Source organism: Carassius auratus, chromosome 40, assembly GCF_003368295.1.
Source record: "Carassius auratus strain Wakin chromosome 40, ASM336829v1, whole genome shotgun sequence".
Classification (NCBI taxonomy): Eukaryota; Metazoa; Chordata; class Actinopteri; order Cypriniformes; family Cyprinidae; genus Carassius; species Carassius auratus.
This window is the reverse complement of record NC_039282.1, coordinates 4,818,715-4,836,057: the sequence shown is the minus strand read 5'-3', so window position 1 is coordinate 4,836,057 and position 17,343 is coordinate 4,818,715. Positions and strand designations below refer to the sequence as shown.

Sequence of the window (17,343 nt, the reverse complement as noted above, 5' to 3'; positions counted from 1 at the left end):
CTCGACTAGGCTTTTCCCACAACATTCCCGGATTTCAGGAATGCTAATATAAGCTTATGCCTTGGTGGAGGGAAAATGCGTTTAAATGGACCGCTGATGTCTGAGCGTTTAAACAGCAGGGACGCAAAAACAGTTTTTATCAACTTAAATGGATAGTAAGTTATAAATTCTGTTTAAACCCACTGTTTTCTCACTAACTTTGCTCACTGTTTATTTGCGTTTCAAAAACAGATGCTAGCCAGAATAAGTCACCATTCACTTTCATTACATGAGAAAACACTCAATGAACGTGAATGGTGACTTAGACCTGAATATCATCCCTAACATCACCTTTTGTGTTTTGTAGAAGAACTTAAGTCAGGGTTGATAGGGTTAGTAAACAATGCCCGCTTAATAAGGTTTATTTATTTATTTTTTAAGGGTGAACTGTCACTTTAAATGTGCAGTAAATGCAAACTCTGGGGTATAGGGTCACAGCACTTAAAGTGTGGACTTTAATGTTGGTCTCTTTAGGGTCTTGTGAGATCTGAGACATAGTCTGTTTTTGGATACTCGATTCATTGTTTTGACATGAATCACTGTGTCCTTCTCTTTGCTTTGACTTTCAGTCCGCTATCAACATTCTGTGTGTGATATCTGCTTGTTCTCAAATCCCTCACGCTCTGTTTGACAATGGCATGAAAACATGTCTTTACTTGAGTGGGGACCTGGAAGCCCCACTGGGGATAGTTTGTACAGACCACGAGGCTAAATCAAGCTTTCTGGAAGGCCAATGATTGATGTAATTTGCTCTGAAGCAGGAGCAGTTCTTGGTTTTGAGCTGTGTCTTCTTGAGAGAATTTGAGGTTTACAGCAAGCTCGTAAAACTCAAGGTTTCTTTCAGCTGTGCTGTTGTCAGAGATCTTCAGCTCCTTTGCTTAAATTAAAAGGCCTGTGAGGCCCTTCCAGAAACCTGCTCCACTTCATCGCAGATGTTTTTGGTCTGTGACAAATTAGAACACAAGCCTTGTTTCCTTTAGCAAGATTAAACCAGATTTTAGGGTAAAAGTAAGTGTGTGTTTGTATGTATGTATGTATGTGTATATATATATATATATTAGGTCTGTCAAATGATAAAATTTTTTAATCAAATTAATCATAATTTTCAGTGGATTAATCAGGATTAATCACTATTTGCAATTACACCTGAGTCCTAACCATTTTTTTTTCTTAAATGCATACCAAAAGATAAATAACAGGACACAGATACATAATTTTCATGTATTGATTCATCAATATATGGTTCTTTTTTTCTGAATTTCAAAAGTTTAACATTTACTTAGATCAAATTTACCTGAGCATTATATCAAACCATGCCATTTAACTACAGATAGTGTAAGAGTTTTAGGTGAACCAGTGGTTAAATATAGCCACATATCTATGAATTTATGCATAGAGAAACTCGAAAGAATGAACTCAGAAACACAAACATGCGCCACCATCACATAAGCAGCACTCTGGGCACTCTTGTTTTTGGGAGGTGTTCATTTGCTCTGCCACAATACTTTAGGATCGATATTTTCACGTTCTGAAGGCCTCAAGTGCCAGTAAAACCAAGTAAAAATGCATATGCTTTTCCAAACAGCTGTAATTTTCGCTTTATTACATGTAGGTGTTCTGCACATGCGCAGTGTGAAACACAGGACGCTATAACAGGAAGAAGCTCCAGCGTACCAACTACAAAAGTCGTCTCTGTTTATCGAGCTTGGCATGAATGTATTTGAGAGTAACTGGGATAAAACCTTAAGCTTCTTCGTTGTTTTCGTCGCGGCACTCGCCGCTGAAATCGTCAGAGTTCGACGAGACTTTACTGACCTGAATAATTTGTCACACTGCGCATGCGTGAAATGCGTTAAAAAATTTGACGTAATTAACAACAAACAACTAACGTCGTTAACGCGCTATTTTAGACAGCCCTAATATATATATATATATATATATATATATATATATTATTGAAATAATATTAATGTTTTATTGAAAAAATTAAATTGTATGGACAACATTTACTTTTAGACCATGGCATGTCTGATATCTGTAACTAGTCTCAAAGATGAGTGTTGTGTTTAATTGATCATGAGCATCAAATTATTTGAAAAAATGTGATGTACACCCATTATTGTTCAATAATTCAATAGCCTGAAGTCAGTTATTCTGCTTACACTAGTAAGTTACCACACCTCAAGATATTGTTCAGACGTTGTATTTCGATGTTTGTCAGATTTTCGTCCTTGGCTTTCTTGCGTGTAGGACTAATTTCTTATGCATCTCATCTCAAGCCTCAATTCCAAAACATTATTTTAGAGCTCATAACGGAGGCTTGAGCCAGCTGTTAATGCAGACATGCAGTTATTTGAGAGATATATAAAGTGTGTGTGAATTACCTGTTCGTCAGTAATGAACGATATGTTTGCATTTGATGTTAATTAGCTATATTTGGTCAGAGTGAAAATATAAAAAAAAAATACCCTCATAAATATAAAAAATAGACCTATATTCTGCTGGCTAGGTATTGTTTTTTTTTTTATAAAAACTTTCCTGGTGATGTTATGACATGGTGGGGGTTGTTTTTTCCATTCCAGAGCCCTATGTGTTGACTGAATGTTCTCTGAAAGAGGAAGTTTGAATCATACATGAGTCAAATCAAAAAAAGGAAGAAAATGTAATTTCATAACCCAGTACACTTTTGCCTTTCCCAGTATACACTCACATGGTGCGTGGACACTTGACGAAGGGCGTTTCTGAAGCCTGGTGCTGACGCGACTGTCATGGTGACACCAGCCAATCACATTCGTTTTCTGGTGTTGCATGAACATGGTTGGCTAGCGTCTGCACCAGGGTGTTTGCATAAGGTGATCTTATTGGCTGATGCCTTCATTGGTGCTTGAAAAGTTTTACATTTCTGCCACAAGCAATTGTGCTGACGCGACAGACCCACAATTAATTCTGGCAATGCTTGATGTCACTCCATTCAAAGTAAATGAGAGGCGTTGATGCTGACTCCCCGTGTGAATGGGGCGTCACTGCTGTGACCTTTAAGAGAGGTGGAGTGGTGTGCTGTGTGGGAGACTGTGTTAGCTGAAAAAACAGAAGTGGCTAAGTGTGGGCATCAGGAAAAGAGACATCTGTGTATGTTCTTGGAGGGTGTTTTTCTGGGTGTTCAGACCTACCTGTGTAAACAGAGGCCCACTTCAGGAAGTCGAGAGGTATTTTTAGTTGTTTCAACTTTAGTTTTTACACCCACTCCTCAGACCAAGGCCTCATTCATTGCTCACTATCAGCAGTGCTCCTGCAAGCCATCCTATTCCTAGACTATTCTCTGAACCACTTCAAAGTAGTAAGTTTACCCAAAATGGGAAGCTTGGAAAGTTGTTTGTGTTGGCCGCAGTGCCCTGTGGAGGGCTGTGGGTAGAGTCTGCATTCTTCAGTCAACCGGATGTGGGCAGGACAGGATGATCCGAGATGGGAAGATTGAGAAGAGACATCTGAGACCCCTGTGAGACGAGAGAGTGTATGGACATGTCCACATTTAGATGATCATCTCACATCAAGCATCAGGATTTGACTGGATGTGGCAATGACCCCATTTTTGTTCAGAATGATTCAGTATTTGTTAGGTTTTATATTCCATATTAAGTGGTTAAGCAACGTTTCAATCATATGATCTTCATTATGAAGATCATACGATCGAAACGTTGCTATTAAAGTATTTTTTATTGTTTTGCAAGTTGATAGTGTGGTTGATTATTTTTTTTTTTTTTTTTTTTTTTAAACTAGATTTTGAAAATTCAATTCAGATTGTTTTGTATAGCACTTTTCAGAATATAGATAGTTTCAAAACAGCTTTACAGAAAATACATGCTTCTACATTTAAAATTTAGAGTGATCTGTTTTCTTTCCTTTATTTTGGACACTCTTATTTTCTATTCATCCCCATTCAAGCATACTTTCATCCACCCCCAAATAAAAGAGTTCGGTTTCAACTTGTTGTCCACTGATTATTTCTAATAGCTTCCCACCCTATGCAACTGTGGAGCATCATGGGTTAAAGAATAGAGCTGTTTTCTTACAGTCTCTCTCCAGGCAGATGGGTCACGTGAGGACAGCTGGCCTCAATATCCCTGTAGTGCATTACTCCTATCTCTCATCGATTTGACTGATGCTGTGCATTTGGCAGATCTGTACAACATGACCGTCAGAATGGTTTGCAACGCAGATGTTTGCAGATCATCAGTCACACAGACTGTGCTTCACAAGTTTACGTCCGTTCAATATAGAAAAAGTGCCACAGTAATTAAGTGTCTAATGGGTTGATATTGCTGTAAGGCGAGGGATTATATTAACTAATAGTGGCATAACCAGCTGTTTGGGGAGCTTTCTTTGAAATGTAGAAGTAGGAAATTGAGTAACTCATTCTTGTTTTTACAAGAAAAAATAAAGCAATTAAGCAATTCAGGTCATGTGACTTTATTCTGTGAAATCTATAATGATTTTTATAAAATGTAAGAATAACTTATGTTGTTAGTAATATTTCAAGATGAATAATTACTGGACTGAAGCAACTGAATTTTACTTGAATGCCCATATTTAAATATGAAAGATATATACTTTTTAACGAAGTGTCTTATGTTCATCAAGGCTGCATTTATATATATATATATATATAGAGAGAGAGAGAGAGAGATGCATTTTATGTAAGCACCAAATTGCCACAATTTTTTTTTTGCTCGCTTATTTTATTTATTTTTTCCTCCTTGAATTATGAGCTCTCTATCCAGACTAAATTAGCTGTACAGTTTGTCTGAATTTTTCTATTTATTTAAATTCAGAATATTATTTCATAAGTCAGGCTTTACAGAGTTAAGTATGTGATTACATTATGCTAATCTCTGCTTGTAATCTTTCCCAGTTTATTTCTCTCTTCTTCCTTTAAGAAGCGTTATCACTTCATCTTATCATTTGCCTGTGTTAGTGAGAGAGGTAATGGGCCGGGATGCCAGTAAATTCACTCAGCAGTGCCAAAAGGCCTGGGCAGCTGGCACAACTCATTCACACAGACAACAGAGTCCTAGTGTGGACAAATTGGGTCACATCTCTCCTCACATCAGCATCCCGATCTCTTCTGCTCCTTCATTTGGAAAGGTCTTCATTTCCTATGTTTTGATGGAAATTTGTTGACGTCGTTTCTACTGATGATCTCTTTATAGACTTGATGGATCATGGGAGGTTTTAGTCATGTATTAGCTCAGAATCCATCATTGTTTGTTGGTGAGGGATGGAAGAAACCGACGACTCAAGGACAGATGCTGTTTTTGGAGGAAGAGCATTGGCTAAAATTATTGGTGGGTTGGACCATAAGAAACCTGGATGGATTTTTCCAATCTGCTGTCCTTTCTTTACCTTTGTCTTCATGTTTGAGATCACAGCTATGACTCAATGAGATGCTCATCCCACAGATCCATTCTGTCTAAACAAAGTCATGCCCAGTCAGATTTAAGTGTGTCAGGGATGAAGACTGAACTCCACCTTTATACACCCTACAGCAGCATTCTCTCAGCATCCTTGCAAGAATTTCTTGTGATGATGATCCCTGGCCTCTTCAACAAAACGTTTCAGATTTATTTTTGGTCTAAAGTGGAATATGCAGCAGTATTGCTTCAAATGATTAAAGTATTCAAATAAAGTATTGTTTCAAAACCTAATCTACCAGTAAATATACCAGTTGTTAAATATTATTACGGGTTTGTATTTTAAATATTTTTTTAAATGTAATTTATTTCTGTGATGCAAGGCTGAATTTTCAGTGTCACATGATCCTTCAGAAATCATTCTGATCTGCTGATTTGCTGCTCAAGAAACATTTTTTATCTATGTTGAAAACAGCTCTCTTTATTACCAGTCTGGATCAATTTAATGTGTTCCGGTGAATAAAAGTATTTATTTCTTTCAAGGAAAAATATTCTTACTAAAACCAGACTTTTGAACAGTATTGTAGTTTAGCATACTGCTAAGCTCGAGTGCTGTTCTAAGCATAGAAAACACATGACCGATGCAAATATCAGTTAAAAAGTAGTCAAAAATGTATTAAAGGTCTCATATTGTCAAAACTGAAATTTGGTGTTTTTTCACGATAATTGGGATGTAGGGGCTATTTAACTACTACATACATTTCAAAACAGTCAGTCCACAGTAAAATGCACACAGCCTGCTTAAAGTTCTGTGATTTTTCACGAACCGTTGTGACTTCTGTAAAAATTTGACGTCAGAACTACAGTCACTCCTTCAGTCACCACCCCAAGCACCGCCCACCGTCCCACTCTCCTACTGTCAAACCCTCAGACAACATCGCGTCCGTGCCATTGCTGAGCATTGAGCAACAACAGCACTGAAACATGTCGAAAAGGTTAACTTTAACCACAAAACCAGATCGGCTGACCTGTAACGTTACACTTTCACTCAAAGGATGGACGATCTGACAGGATTGTTACTATGAGGTGGATCACATCTAACGTGTATAGTACCGTAAATACAAACTCATTTTGTCTATCTAGCACATCATGTTGAAGATTTATTTACATTTCAATTTCAGCAGGCAACTATTTTTACATCTACATTATTGTTCCAGCCACAATTAAACCATATACAATGTATATACAATTACAAATGATTATATATAAATCATCAGCTTGTTGTTTTACACACATGAACAAACATTTTTTGTCGTGAGATGCAAGAAACATATGGCAAAAAATCTGTAGACTCGTCCTTAATAACAAAAGGCAGTACTTTATTGAACCTTTTCAATAAGTGTGCGCTGCAAACACGAGCATTTTTGACGATAGTTTCTGTCCTTTCCACTCGTTTTATCGCGTTTAACCACAGCTGTCACCGGTGTTTTGTCTGGCAGTGGCAGCAGATATGCGTTCAAATTTCTAATTTGAGGCTGTATTACGTTGATTCTGGCACCCAGCATCACAACAAGATGATATTTTAAGCTCCTTATGTAGCCGAATTTGTGCTGGTTTGAGTGGGCCGCCTCCAGCTAGCGCTGTGACGTCGGCTGAACCTAGTTACCTGTGGTTGGTCTGGCCATGCATCACTCAAGAAACAACAGGCCAATCAGAAGAGAGGCTCATGAATATTAATTAGACAGGCTAAAATCGACCTGTTCTTAGCATACCTCCTGAGAAAGGAGCTGTAAAAATATATTGAGATGGTTTTTGGTACTAATACCGCAAATATATATTCTTAAGAACATCAAAACCTAAAATAAAACCCCTTAAAGGTGTACAATATGTGACCTTTTTAATAAATGCTGATATTAACATTTAGATTGATAAATGCTACGGAAGTTTTTTTGTTATTGTGATATTATAGTTTTGTATAGTGATAATGTTAGTTCATGTTAAATTGTGTAGTTAACTAATTATACTAACAAATTATTGTAAAGTGTTACCAAAAATATTTATAATAGTCATTTAGCTTGACTTGTCTGCCATCTTGCACATTTTTTTTAAAAACTTAATTATTTGCAATTGCTTCATGGGATTGTCTGCTTTATGACTCATATGTGCAATGCCATTAGAATTTGGTTAAAATTTGGCTTTTTGTCCTGCCACACCTCAACTGGCTCATGCAACCATGTGCATTATCTGATGGGCGAATAAGAGCTCATTACATTCAGCTGACCATGCTGAAAATGAGATGGCTGATTAAACAGGAACACTGTTTACGTTGTGAAGGTACCGAGAACTGATGGAGGTTTGGCATCTGTGACAGAAACTGGAAAGAAAACATATGGCTTATGCTTTTTCGATGTCTCTCACAAGTTTGTTCTGCTTCAGAGCTCTCAGTATTGTCAGTATGTATTTGGTTGAGAGATTAATCATAAACTATTATGAGGATGTAGCCCAAGCGCTAGTAGTGTTTAAGGTCATGCTGCCTGTCAAACACTCCTTGAGCTCAACTTCATTAGTATTCAGCGGCGGTTGCACAGCGGTGGTTAAAATTGCCCAATAAGGCTGCAGTGAAACACTAAAACTCACTGTTTCGCTCAGCACACAGAAAGACTCTTCTGCAGTGAGCTGGTTTTTAATCTTTAATCTCACTAGAAAGGCTAAACGAAGGGCCCAGAAAATAAATAGTCTTCTCTTTTCCTCTTCTACAGGCGGTGAGCATCAACAAAGCCATCAACACACAGGAGGTTGCTGTCAAAGAGAAGCATGCAAGGAATATCCTTTTGGTTGTGTCTCCCTGAAAGATAAATGCAAATTATGATGCTAATTTTATAAGCATTTGGCAATCACCCGATAAACGATAGACAAAATTCAAATCAACTTGATATCGTCGGCATTACTAAATAACCAAATAACCATTGTTTCAATTTAGTCTGGTCATCGAAACTTGAGCATTTAAACCTGTTTGTATTTATTTATATTTTATTTAGGTTTTTGTTTTTGTATTGGCCAATGAATAGCCTGCTTTTAAACTTGAAGAGCTTTTAAATTTGCTTTTTTTCGTTTTTGTTTATTTAATTTTTATATTGAAGAATCTAAATTGAGGGTATATTGTTTTATAAACATGCTATAATTAATTTATTTCATTTTATGTAATTTAAGTATCTAATTTGAGAGTAATATGGGTCATTTATTTTTACAAACTTGAGCATTTAAACTTGTTTTATTTATTTATTTGTATTATTATTGCCAAATATTTGATACCTCAGATATTATGTTCCCATATGCCAGACATACCAATTAATCTGCCGATAATTGGCAATTGTTTATTTGGATCCCCCATTAATTGTATTATAATATATGCAATTAATTGTATCATTTATTGGCTATCGGGTTTATATTACTTAATATTCATTGAAAGGATGTGGTTCGGTTAGTCCTTCTCCCATAAGGTTGGTTCAGGTATCTAGAGTATCTGGAATAAAATGCGGAAATCTCCGAGATGCAGACTTTAAATCCCACACCCCTCAGTTTTGTCCTTGACTGGCGTCTTCACCGTGCATATTGGGCACGCACCATGAGAAGGGGGCTCACACATTCTGGCTTGCTGTCAACCGCCTTCCCCTTTCCAGCAATGCAGTGCTCTGCTGGAAATTTTGTCATGTCTTCCACAAGCTGCTGAGGGATGGCCATCCAAATGTGAGTACAGCCAAATTATCTCTTAAACATCTAATTGCACCTCATCCTCACTTTCGCTCAAGCGCTTAGTTTCTTGATATCTGCTTCTCCCTTTGATAAATTAGTTTTTCTCACACACTCAAATCTGCTCCCCATAGTAAACGCTGTATGCATCAGCAACACACAATGTGTGTGTGTTATCCATATTAAGCAATTCCACATCAACTCTCACAAGCCCTGTTCCAAAAACCTAATCAGCTGTCTACTTAGACAGCATCTTTAGGTGCCATATGCTGTATCCTTACCCAAAATCTGTTCAAGGGAGTGCTGTATATAACCTATGCAGAGTGGGCAGTCCCAAAGTATCCTTTCATACAGAAAATGATCAATAACAACAATTCAGCTTAAATAATAAGAAGCTGTTTTACCCAATATTTGTGTGTGCTATGTTTAAACTGTATCAAATATTGGCCATAAAACACCCTGCTCTTTGGACTATTTTATTTTATTTATATTTTAAGACATTTTAAACGAATTTACATTTATTTAAATACATTTTTGGCCAATAACTGGCCTATTTTTAGATAAATCATTCTGAGATACAAGGTACCTGTTTTATTTTATCTTAATTGATTTATTCTGAGGTATCTTACTTGATGATAATTTGTGGCATTTTTATTTTAAGCTTATTTTTTGTTTTATTTTTAGGTGAATATGCGGTATCTTTTTTTATTTTGAGATGTTATTTGATAGTAATTAGAGGTTTCTATTGAATTAGATTTTGAGGTATCTTCTTTGAGGATAATATGAGGCATTTTTATTGTATTTTAAACTTGAAGGAATTTTAAACTTGTTTTTATTTTATTTTATTTGAGGTTATTTATGGTTAATATGCAGTATCTTTTTCTATTTTGAGACTTTATCTTATTTGATGGTAATTAGAGGTTTGTATTTAATTTGATTTTGAGGTATCTTATATGAGGTATGTATTTTATTTGATCTAATTTGAGGGTAAAATGAGGTCTCTTATTTGATGAGGTTTAAAGGAGAGAATTGGAGGTATCTAGAATGCTGTCTCTGTCTCTCTGTCTCAGGTCATTAAGGACTCCATGCGGCACAAGGCTGACCTGAACGACATGAGCAGGATGTGGGTAAGCATGTGAACACGAGTTGCTGCTGCTGGTTTGAATGATTTCCCACTAAAACTGAGGCTCGCTCAATATAACTGTGTGTCGTATTGAATGAGGCCTTGTGGAGTTCTCATCTCATTGTGGAAACTGTCAGTGTGTCAGTCAGCAATCCATTTCGTTACTGCTGATTGACAACTAAATAGCTTGGCGTTCTGTGTATGAGTCAGACACACTAACCTCAGCGCAGAGATGATCTGTAATTATCTGACGATGACGTGAGCGTGTGTGTCTCTCTGGAGGAGCTTGTTATGAGTGTAGCTGTCAGACATCCCTGAAATCTTATCAAATGCTTTTATGAAGTGCGTTTTGTTGGATGTTTTTATTTTTTTTTGGTCTTTTATCTAGAACTTATATTTGATGTTCAGCACGATGGTCAAATAATGTTGTTTATATTGTGCTTTATAAATTTTAGATTTTTTTGATTGATATATTGACATTTAATACTAAAGACAAATTGATTGCAAAATATTCAGATTATATTTTTTCTTTATTAAATACAGTGTAAAAGTTTTTTTTTAATTGTTTTTCTTACATAGAATAAATGGGTGTTTATATAAGAAAGAAAATCTTTAGCTGTCGCATTACAGATTTGGGGTGAAAACTTAGTTTAGCAGAATATTTTGTGATTATATATTAATGTGCTGATTTACAATAATTAAAAAATAATTGTTGTTGTTACTAAATAAAATAAGGGATATTGTTGTAATATTTCACTATCAAATAAGCAAATCGTATATAAAGTTAAATAATTAAAGTATTCATATTTTTATTTTATTATACAAATGCAACATTATTATGCAACAATACTAAATGTTTATGACCATCTTTATTTATTTACTTCCAAAAGTTTTACCTGCAAACTTTTATTTTGGTGTGAAATCATTGTAAATCCTTAAAGCTTGTCAACAGTCTGTTTATTAACGCTTCTCATTTTTCAAGTTTGGGAAGATGGGAATTTCTGAATGCATGTTATAAGCATCACAAACTAAGACCAGATGCAGAGATGCGTAGATGAGATTATATAGAGCAGAATTTACTGTAAACCGAGCTGATCTGAGTCACTGAAAACACAGGATCACAAGAACGTGTATAACACAGTGCTGCGCTTCGCTGTGAAACACGCTCTGTATTCGCATTAATTAATCATAGACGTTGTGATTTGATAATCACACTAAACCATATTTGGATTTCTGATTTATTTATATTAATAGATTAGCCCTAATACAGTAACTTGTGGATGCCATTACATGTTGACTTTAGCATTATTGTCAACAATAGAAGTGTTTCTAATGCCGTTTACAATTAGCTGTGTATCGCTAGCAAACAGGAAGGGTCAGATGCAACATGCTGTGCTGCAACTTTTGTTTACTGGAAAGACTTTAGTTTGCATCCCTCCTGAGTATTTGCTGAGAGCATGCTGCACGATTAAACTGGAGACACATTTCATGCAAACAGCTCCGCCCCCTTCCTGTTATGATGTCACAGTAAGTGGTGAATGCAACAGGAAGTGACAGAAAAAGATCATTAACTTGACCTGCAGCTGGTTCTATTATGTGTGTACACCAGACATGTTAATAAGCATCAAACATGACCTTAATCTACCCACAGTGACTCACACTTTGGTCTGTGAAGTGAGCTGATGAGCTGAGAATGAGACGAGGACTCATTAGCTGCTACTGATGCTATGGAAGGGCAAAGGCGTAATTTCCTTTTGAAGCGTTGAGTGTTTTTCTTGCCCTCATGCTCCTCTCTTTTTTTCTCAGGGTCATTTGAGTGAAGGCTACGGCAAGTTGTGCAGCATCTACCTCAAACTGCTCATAACCAAAATGGAGTTTCACATCAAAGTGAGTGACTGAAGCAGAACATCTGTCTCCGAACTCGCCTCCTCGGATCTTAATTCCCAGACTTTCCAGTCTTTATTCAGTTGTTTTGTGACCCCATGACAATTGTTTGGGTTTTTTTAATCCTAAAGAAAAAAGAAAGAAAAAAGAAAATTCACAAACATTATATATATATATATATATATATATATATATATATATATATATATATATATATATATATATATATATATATATATATATATATAAATATATATAAATTGTATAATAATATGAAAATGAATGCTGTTTATATTAAAGATACATTAGTTATTTTAGGTATTTAAATAATAAATATATACAATTTAGATAAAAAATCTAGAATTTAGATAAAGTATATAATATTAATATAATTCTAATATAATTATAAAGAATAATTTAATAAAACAATTTGAATTGTTGTATGTATATATAGCTCTCATAACACCTGAGCAGTGACACAGACTGATCGACTCCATGCCACGCCGCATTGCTGCAGTAACTCAGGCAAAAGGACCCCTAACTAAGTATTAAGTGCTGTACATGCTCATACTTTTAATTTTCATACTTTTAAGTTGCCCATCACTAAAACACGACCTTTACACACCTCTCAGAACAACGTCATGCAACCTCATCATTTCACCAACAAAGAGAAGTTATCAAAAAATTAAGAAATAAGTCACTGGAACATGCGCGATCACAAAACTAACATGATAAAAGTGGCCGTTTGTTTGCATGCTTTGTTATATATTCAAATTCAAAAGCATCAATGTAGAATAAGTTATACATTGATCATATTGATTTAATTTATCAGGACTAAAAATTAATCACACATAAATACGTCACTCTATAATCACTCTATAAAAACGCTTATGAAAATAGCCTGCTTATTCAGTCGAGTCTGTTTCTGTTTATTAGCCACAGTAGCCGTCACATTTAGATTGAATGATAATATCTCTATTTTTTATAAAAGCTCCCGAACAAAAACATTATTATATTTTTTTATGAGACGAGGCTTGTGACAGATAATATATACGTTACTAAATAAATACACGATTGTGATAGAGAATAAGAAGCTGGCGTCTGATTTCTTCAAACGGTCATATTTACCATGTTTACTATGGTAATGTTATTGCCTAGCGTGCACAGACATTTGCATCGCTTATAAATATTTCTGCCTTGTATGGTGATTATAATACACATTGGATCAAGTTATTTCAAACACTCGTTGCTGACTGAAAGTGAGTTTTGAACTTAACTTATTTTAAAAAGTCTTTAATACCGGTGTTAAAGCTGTTATCTTTCTGAAATGATCCACAGCACTGAGCTCTTTAGACGCGAAGAAACTCTGCCTATGTTTATAACCCCTCCTCTATCCCCAGCTGGCCCGCTTTGGCCCAAGGTTTTCGTCGGGCCAAAAAACCCTGGCCGTTGGCCCCGAGGAAGCCCCAGCGAGGCACGATCAAGCCCCTGAAGTGACAGTGGAAACACGACTGGCCCTGGCACGCACTAGCATGCCCTGCTTAAGCTCGCCAGTGGAAACGCGGCTATGGATTGTTTGCCTCTCCTCTCTTTTCCAGACTCTGGGACCCTGATTTCCAAAAGGAAATGCAAAGTTTATTTTCATCAGAGAACATAACTTCAGACCACTCAGCAGCAGTCCAGTCCTTTTTGAAGCAAGACGCTTCTGATGCTGTCTGTTGTTTAAGAGTGTCTTGACACAAGGAATGCGACAGCTGAAACCCATGTCTTGCATACGTCTGTGTCTAGTGGTTCTTGAAGCACTGACTCCAGCTGCAGTCCACTCTTTGTGAATCTCCCCCACATTTTTTAATGGGTTTTGTTTCACGATCCTCTTCAGTGTGCGGTTATCTCTATTGCTTGTACACTTTTTTTTTCTTCTACCACATCTTTTCTTTCCCTTCGCCTCTCTATTAATGTGCTTGGACACAGAGCTCTGTGAACAGCCATCCTCTTTTGCAATGACGTTTTGTGTCTTGCCCTCCTTGTGCAAGGTGTCAATGGTCGTCTTTTGGACAACTATTAGGTCAGCACTCTTCCCCATGATTGTGTAGCCTACAGAACCAGACTGAGAGACCATTTAAAGGCCTTTGCAGGTGTTTTGAGTTAATTAGCTGATTAGAGTGTGGCACCAGGTGTCTTCAATATTGAACCTTTTCACAATATTCAAATTATCTGAGATACTGAATTTGGGATTTTCCTTAGTTGTCAGTTATAATCATCAAAATTAAAATAAATAAACATTTGAAATAATAATAATAAATAATCATTTTTTGGTCGTACGTGTAAATATAGGCTATTACCTAGATTATAATATATATTATATTATATATTTATAGCTTCCTGTGTCAATATGAAATGCATCAATACTTGAAAATTACATTTTTCAAGCCATTTCATGGGTATTTTAAAAGGCTATGCTGTCAGACTCTCACAAAAATAACATTTACCCCACTTGCTTTTCCAGAATCCTCGTTTCCCAGGCAACCTTCAGATGTCAAACAGACAGCTTGATGAGGCGGGTGAGAACGACGTCAATAATTTGTGAGTTTTGCTTTGTGTTTTTTTTTCAATTCTTTTTTTTATTATTAAAAAAAGCTCCAAAATTGCTCTGTGTGTTTGTGGGATGTGACTTAATCATGTTTCCTCTCCTCTCAACACATGTAGCTTCCAGCTGACAGTGGAGATGTTTGATTACTTGGATTGTGAGCTGAACCTTTTCTTGGGCGGTAAGTTTAAAGTGGAGTGCAGGTGCCTGAGACCCCAGAAAAGTCCCTTTAGTTAGTTCACCTGATGGTCATTTTGGTTATGCCACAGAGCAGCTGTTTTCTAAGTAGATAGTAGCCAGACAAATACAGCTTCAATCTACTTGAACAGAGAAAGGCTAAAATCTCTTTTTCAAGACTCTTTTTGAGTAAGGTCAATAAAATGTGTCATTTATTAAACTTCAAAGCTGCAGGAAAGAAATAGTAATGTGTATTCTAGAGCAAAAAACAAAAACAAATGACACCTCTATGGGGATAGATATTTCTGCTGAAAAAGGCAGTGAAATCGAGCTGAAACACTGATAGATCAGTGTGCCTGTGCTGAAAGCATTAGGGAGAAGTTAATGCAAGTGTTGTTGGCTGAAATGCAGCTCCCTGGCACAGGAAACCACACCTCTCTGTGTGCTGAGAAGACGGGGTCTCACAGGAGCCTGCATCACTGATCACCAGAGAGACGGACGGACGGAGGCAGGGAGGGAGTGTGGGGATGAATGTGAATGAGGAAATGGGCAATGAAAGGGATTGATTGAGAAAAACAGCACGTTGAAGGGAATGGCATGAAAGAAGAATTCATAAAATGAAAGCAAACATCTTGCCAATTGAGAATTGAGGCTTTTTAGAGTATTTTAAACAAATGTTTTTAGGTAGTAGGGAAAATATATTATTAATAACCAAAGCATATAAATAAGTATATATTTCAGTATAAATTAGAGCGTTAAATAGTTTTTCCCTATTTTTGTGTTCAGAGGTTTTTTTGGGTGGGGCTCAAATCATGTCTCAGTCATGCACTGGAGTCAGTGAGCATGGCCCCTCTGCTCACACTATAAAGAGGTGTGTTCGATTTGATGGATTTTTGTAGGACATCTTGAAGTACCACGAGAGCTATAGAGATCAGATAGTGCTTTATGCTTTCGAATCGCTCTCGTGGTACTTTGATGTGATGTATTGATCGGTCTATGCAGTGCTGTCGCGAGTTACTTTTATTACCGTTAGTTACTACATACTAGCTATGCATTTGACACGTAAATGCATATTACCTGGTTGCGATTATTTACAAAAAAGCTTGGTCTTTTTAAATTAAGCTGCTGAAGAGCATCCATTCAGTCTGTAGAAGTATTTGAACGATGAGAGAGGTGGCAGCTTTCCCACAAGTGGGTGTGGTTTCAGCGGACACACCCCCAGCATTTGGGAGCAGAGAATACTGCTCGTTTTTTCAAGATTTTGAAAATTATTTTATTTACTTGGCATTTTTTATGAGTCATATTTGGCTGGCTTGTTAACCACAAATGTTTCTATTTGTCCATTTACTCTTAAGTCGCTTTGGATAAAAGCTTCTGCTAAATGCGTAAATGTTGCAACACATTTATTTTGTTTTAGATAATATATATTTTGCTTGAGAAAAAAGAAAAGAAAATATCTTATAAGTTATTGATATATAATGCACAGAGTTTCTAAAGAAAAAAAATGTCCAAAATGTTTGGATATACGTTGTAAATGAATATATGCATATTATAACATTTACACAAAACTATTTATAATAATTTATCATTATTATTATTATAAATGGATAATATAAATTATTTATATGCACAATTTATAACAATATAATATAATTATAATTTTGTATTAGAGCGTGAGAAAAGATACTTATGCTATAAGGGGTTTTAGTATCTCTGAAATGATGGCTTTATTTGGTGTTTGTTTCTTCACAGTGTTCAGCTCGTTGGATATGTCTCGCTCCGTGTCGGTGACAGCAGCGGGTCAGTGTCGTCTGGCTCCTCTTATCCAGGTCATTCTGGACTCTAGTCATTTGTACGACTACACCGTCAAACTGCTCTTCAAACTCCACTCCTGTGAGTCCATAAATCAAATGTCTATCAAAGGCGTATCAATGAGTATCAGTTTTCCTGGATCAATATCTTTTGATGATCCTGGATCATAATTTATTCCTAAAATCAGTGGGAAATGAAGACTGATTAACAAGAGTGTAGAAGCACCTAACCCTGATTTTAAGCCTAAAACAGACATTTCCTGAAAAGTTATATCTCAGTTCTGATTGGTTGATTGGAATGTTGTTCCAGCATCAACAAGGATGCTGTACTTGGTGAAATCATGCTCCCCATCAAAGGCTACGTTCAGACTGCAGACAAAAGTGGACCAAATCTGTTTTTTTCTGTTCATAAAATGTGAACAGTCGCTATTAAACCCACCTAACATTAAATATAAATTAATTTTTAAATTAATAAAAAAATGTAATCTTCTTTTATATTGCAATCGTCCTCAAATCAGTGTAGAAACAACACAGACAGTATGTTTTTAATATTGTTTAATGGCA

At 36.1% G+C, this 17,343-nt stretch overlaps 1 protein-coding gene across 2 annotated transcripts in view; it reads left to right on the top strand.

The window, feature by feature from the left end:
* The window catches only part of LOC113058332 (huntingtin-interacting protein 1-like), a 43,322-nt gene that overhangs the window by 8,120 nt on the left and 17,859 nt on the right, over positions 1-17,343 (top strand). For both annotated transcript variants that reach the window (XM_026226111.1, XM_026226112.1), the window contains exons 2-8: positions 8,207-8,270; positions 9,052-9,194; positions 10,268-10,324; positions 12,127-12,207; positions 14,711-14,787; positions 14,911-14,972; positions 16,721-16,861. In XM_026226111.1, coding sequence (XP_026081896.1) covers positions 8,207-8,270; positions 9,052-9,194; positions 10,268-10,324; positions 12,127-12,207; positions 14,711-14,787; positions 14,911-14,972; positions 16,721-16,861 — 625 coding nt within the window. The remainder of the gene's footprint in view (positions 1-8,206; positions 8,271-9,051; positions 9,195-10,267; positions 10,325-12,126; positions 12,208-14,710; positions 14,788-14,910; positions 14,973-16,720; positions 16,862-17,343) is intronic.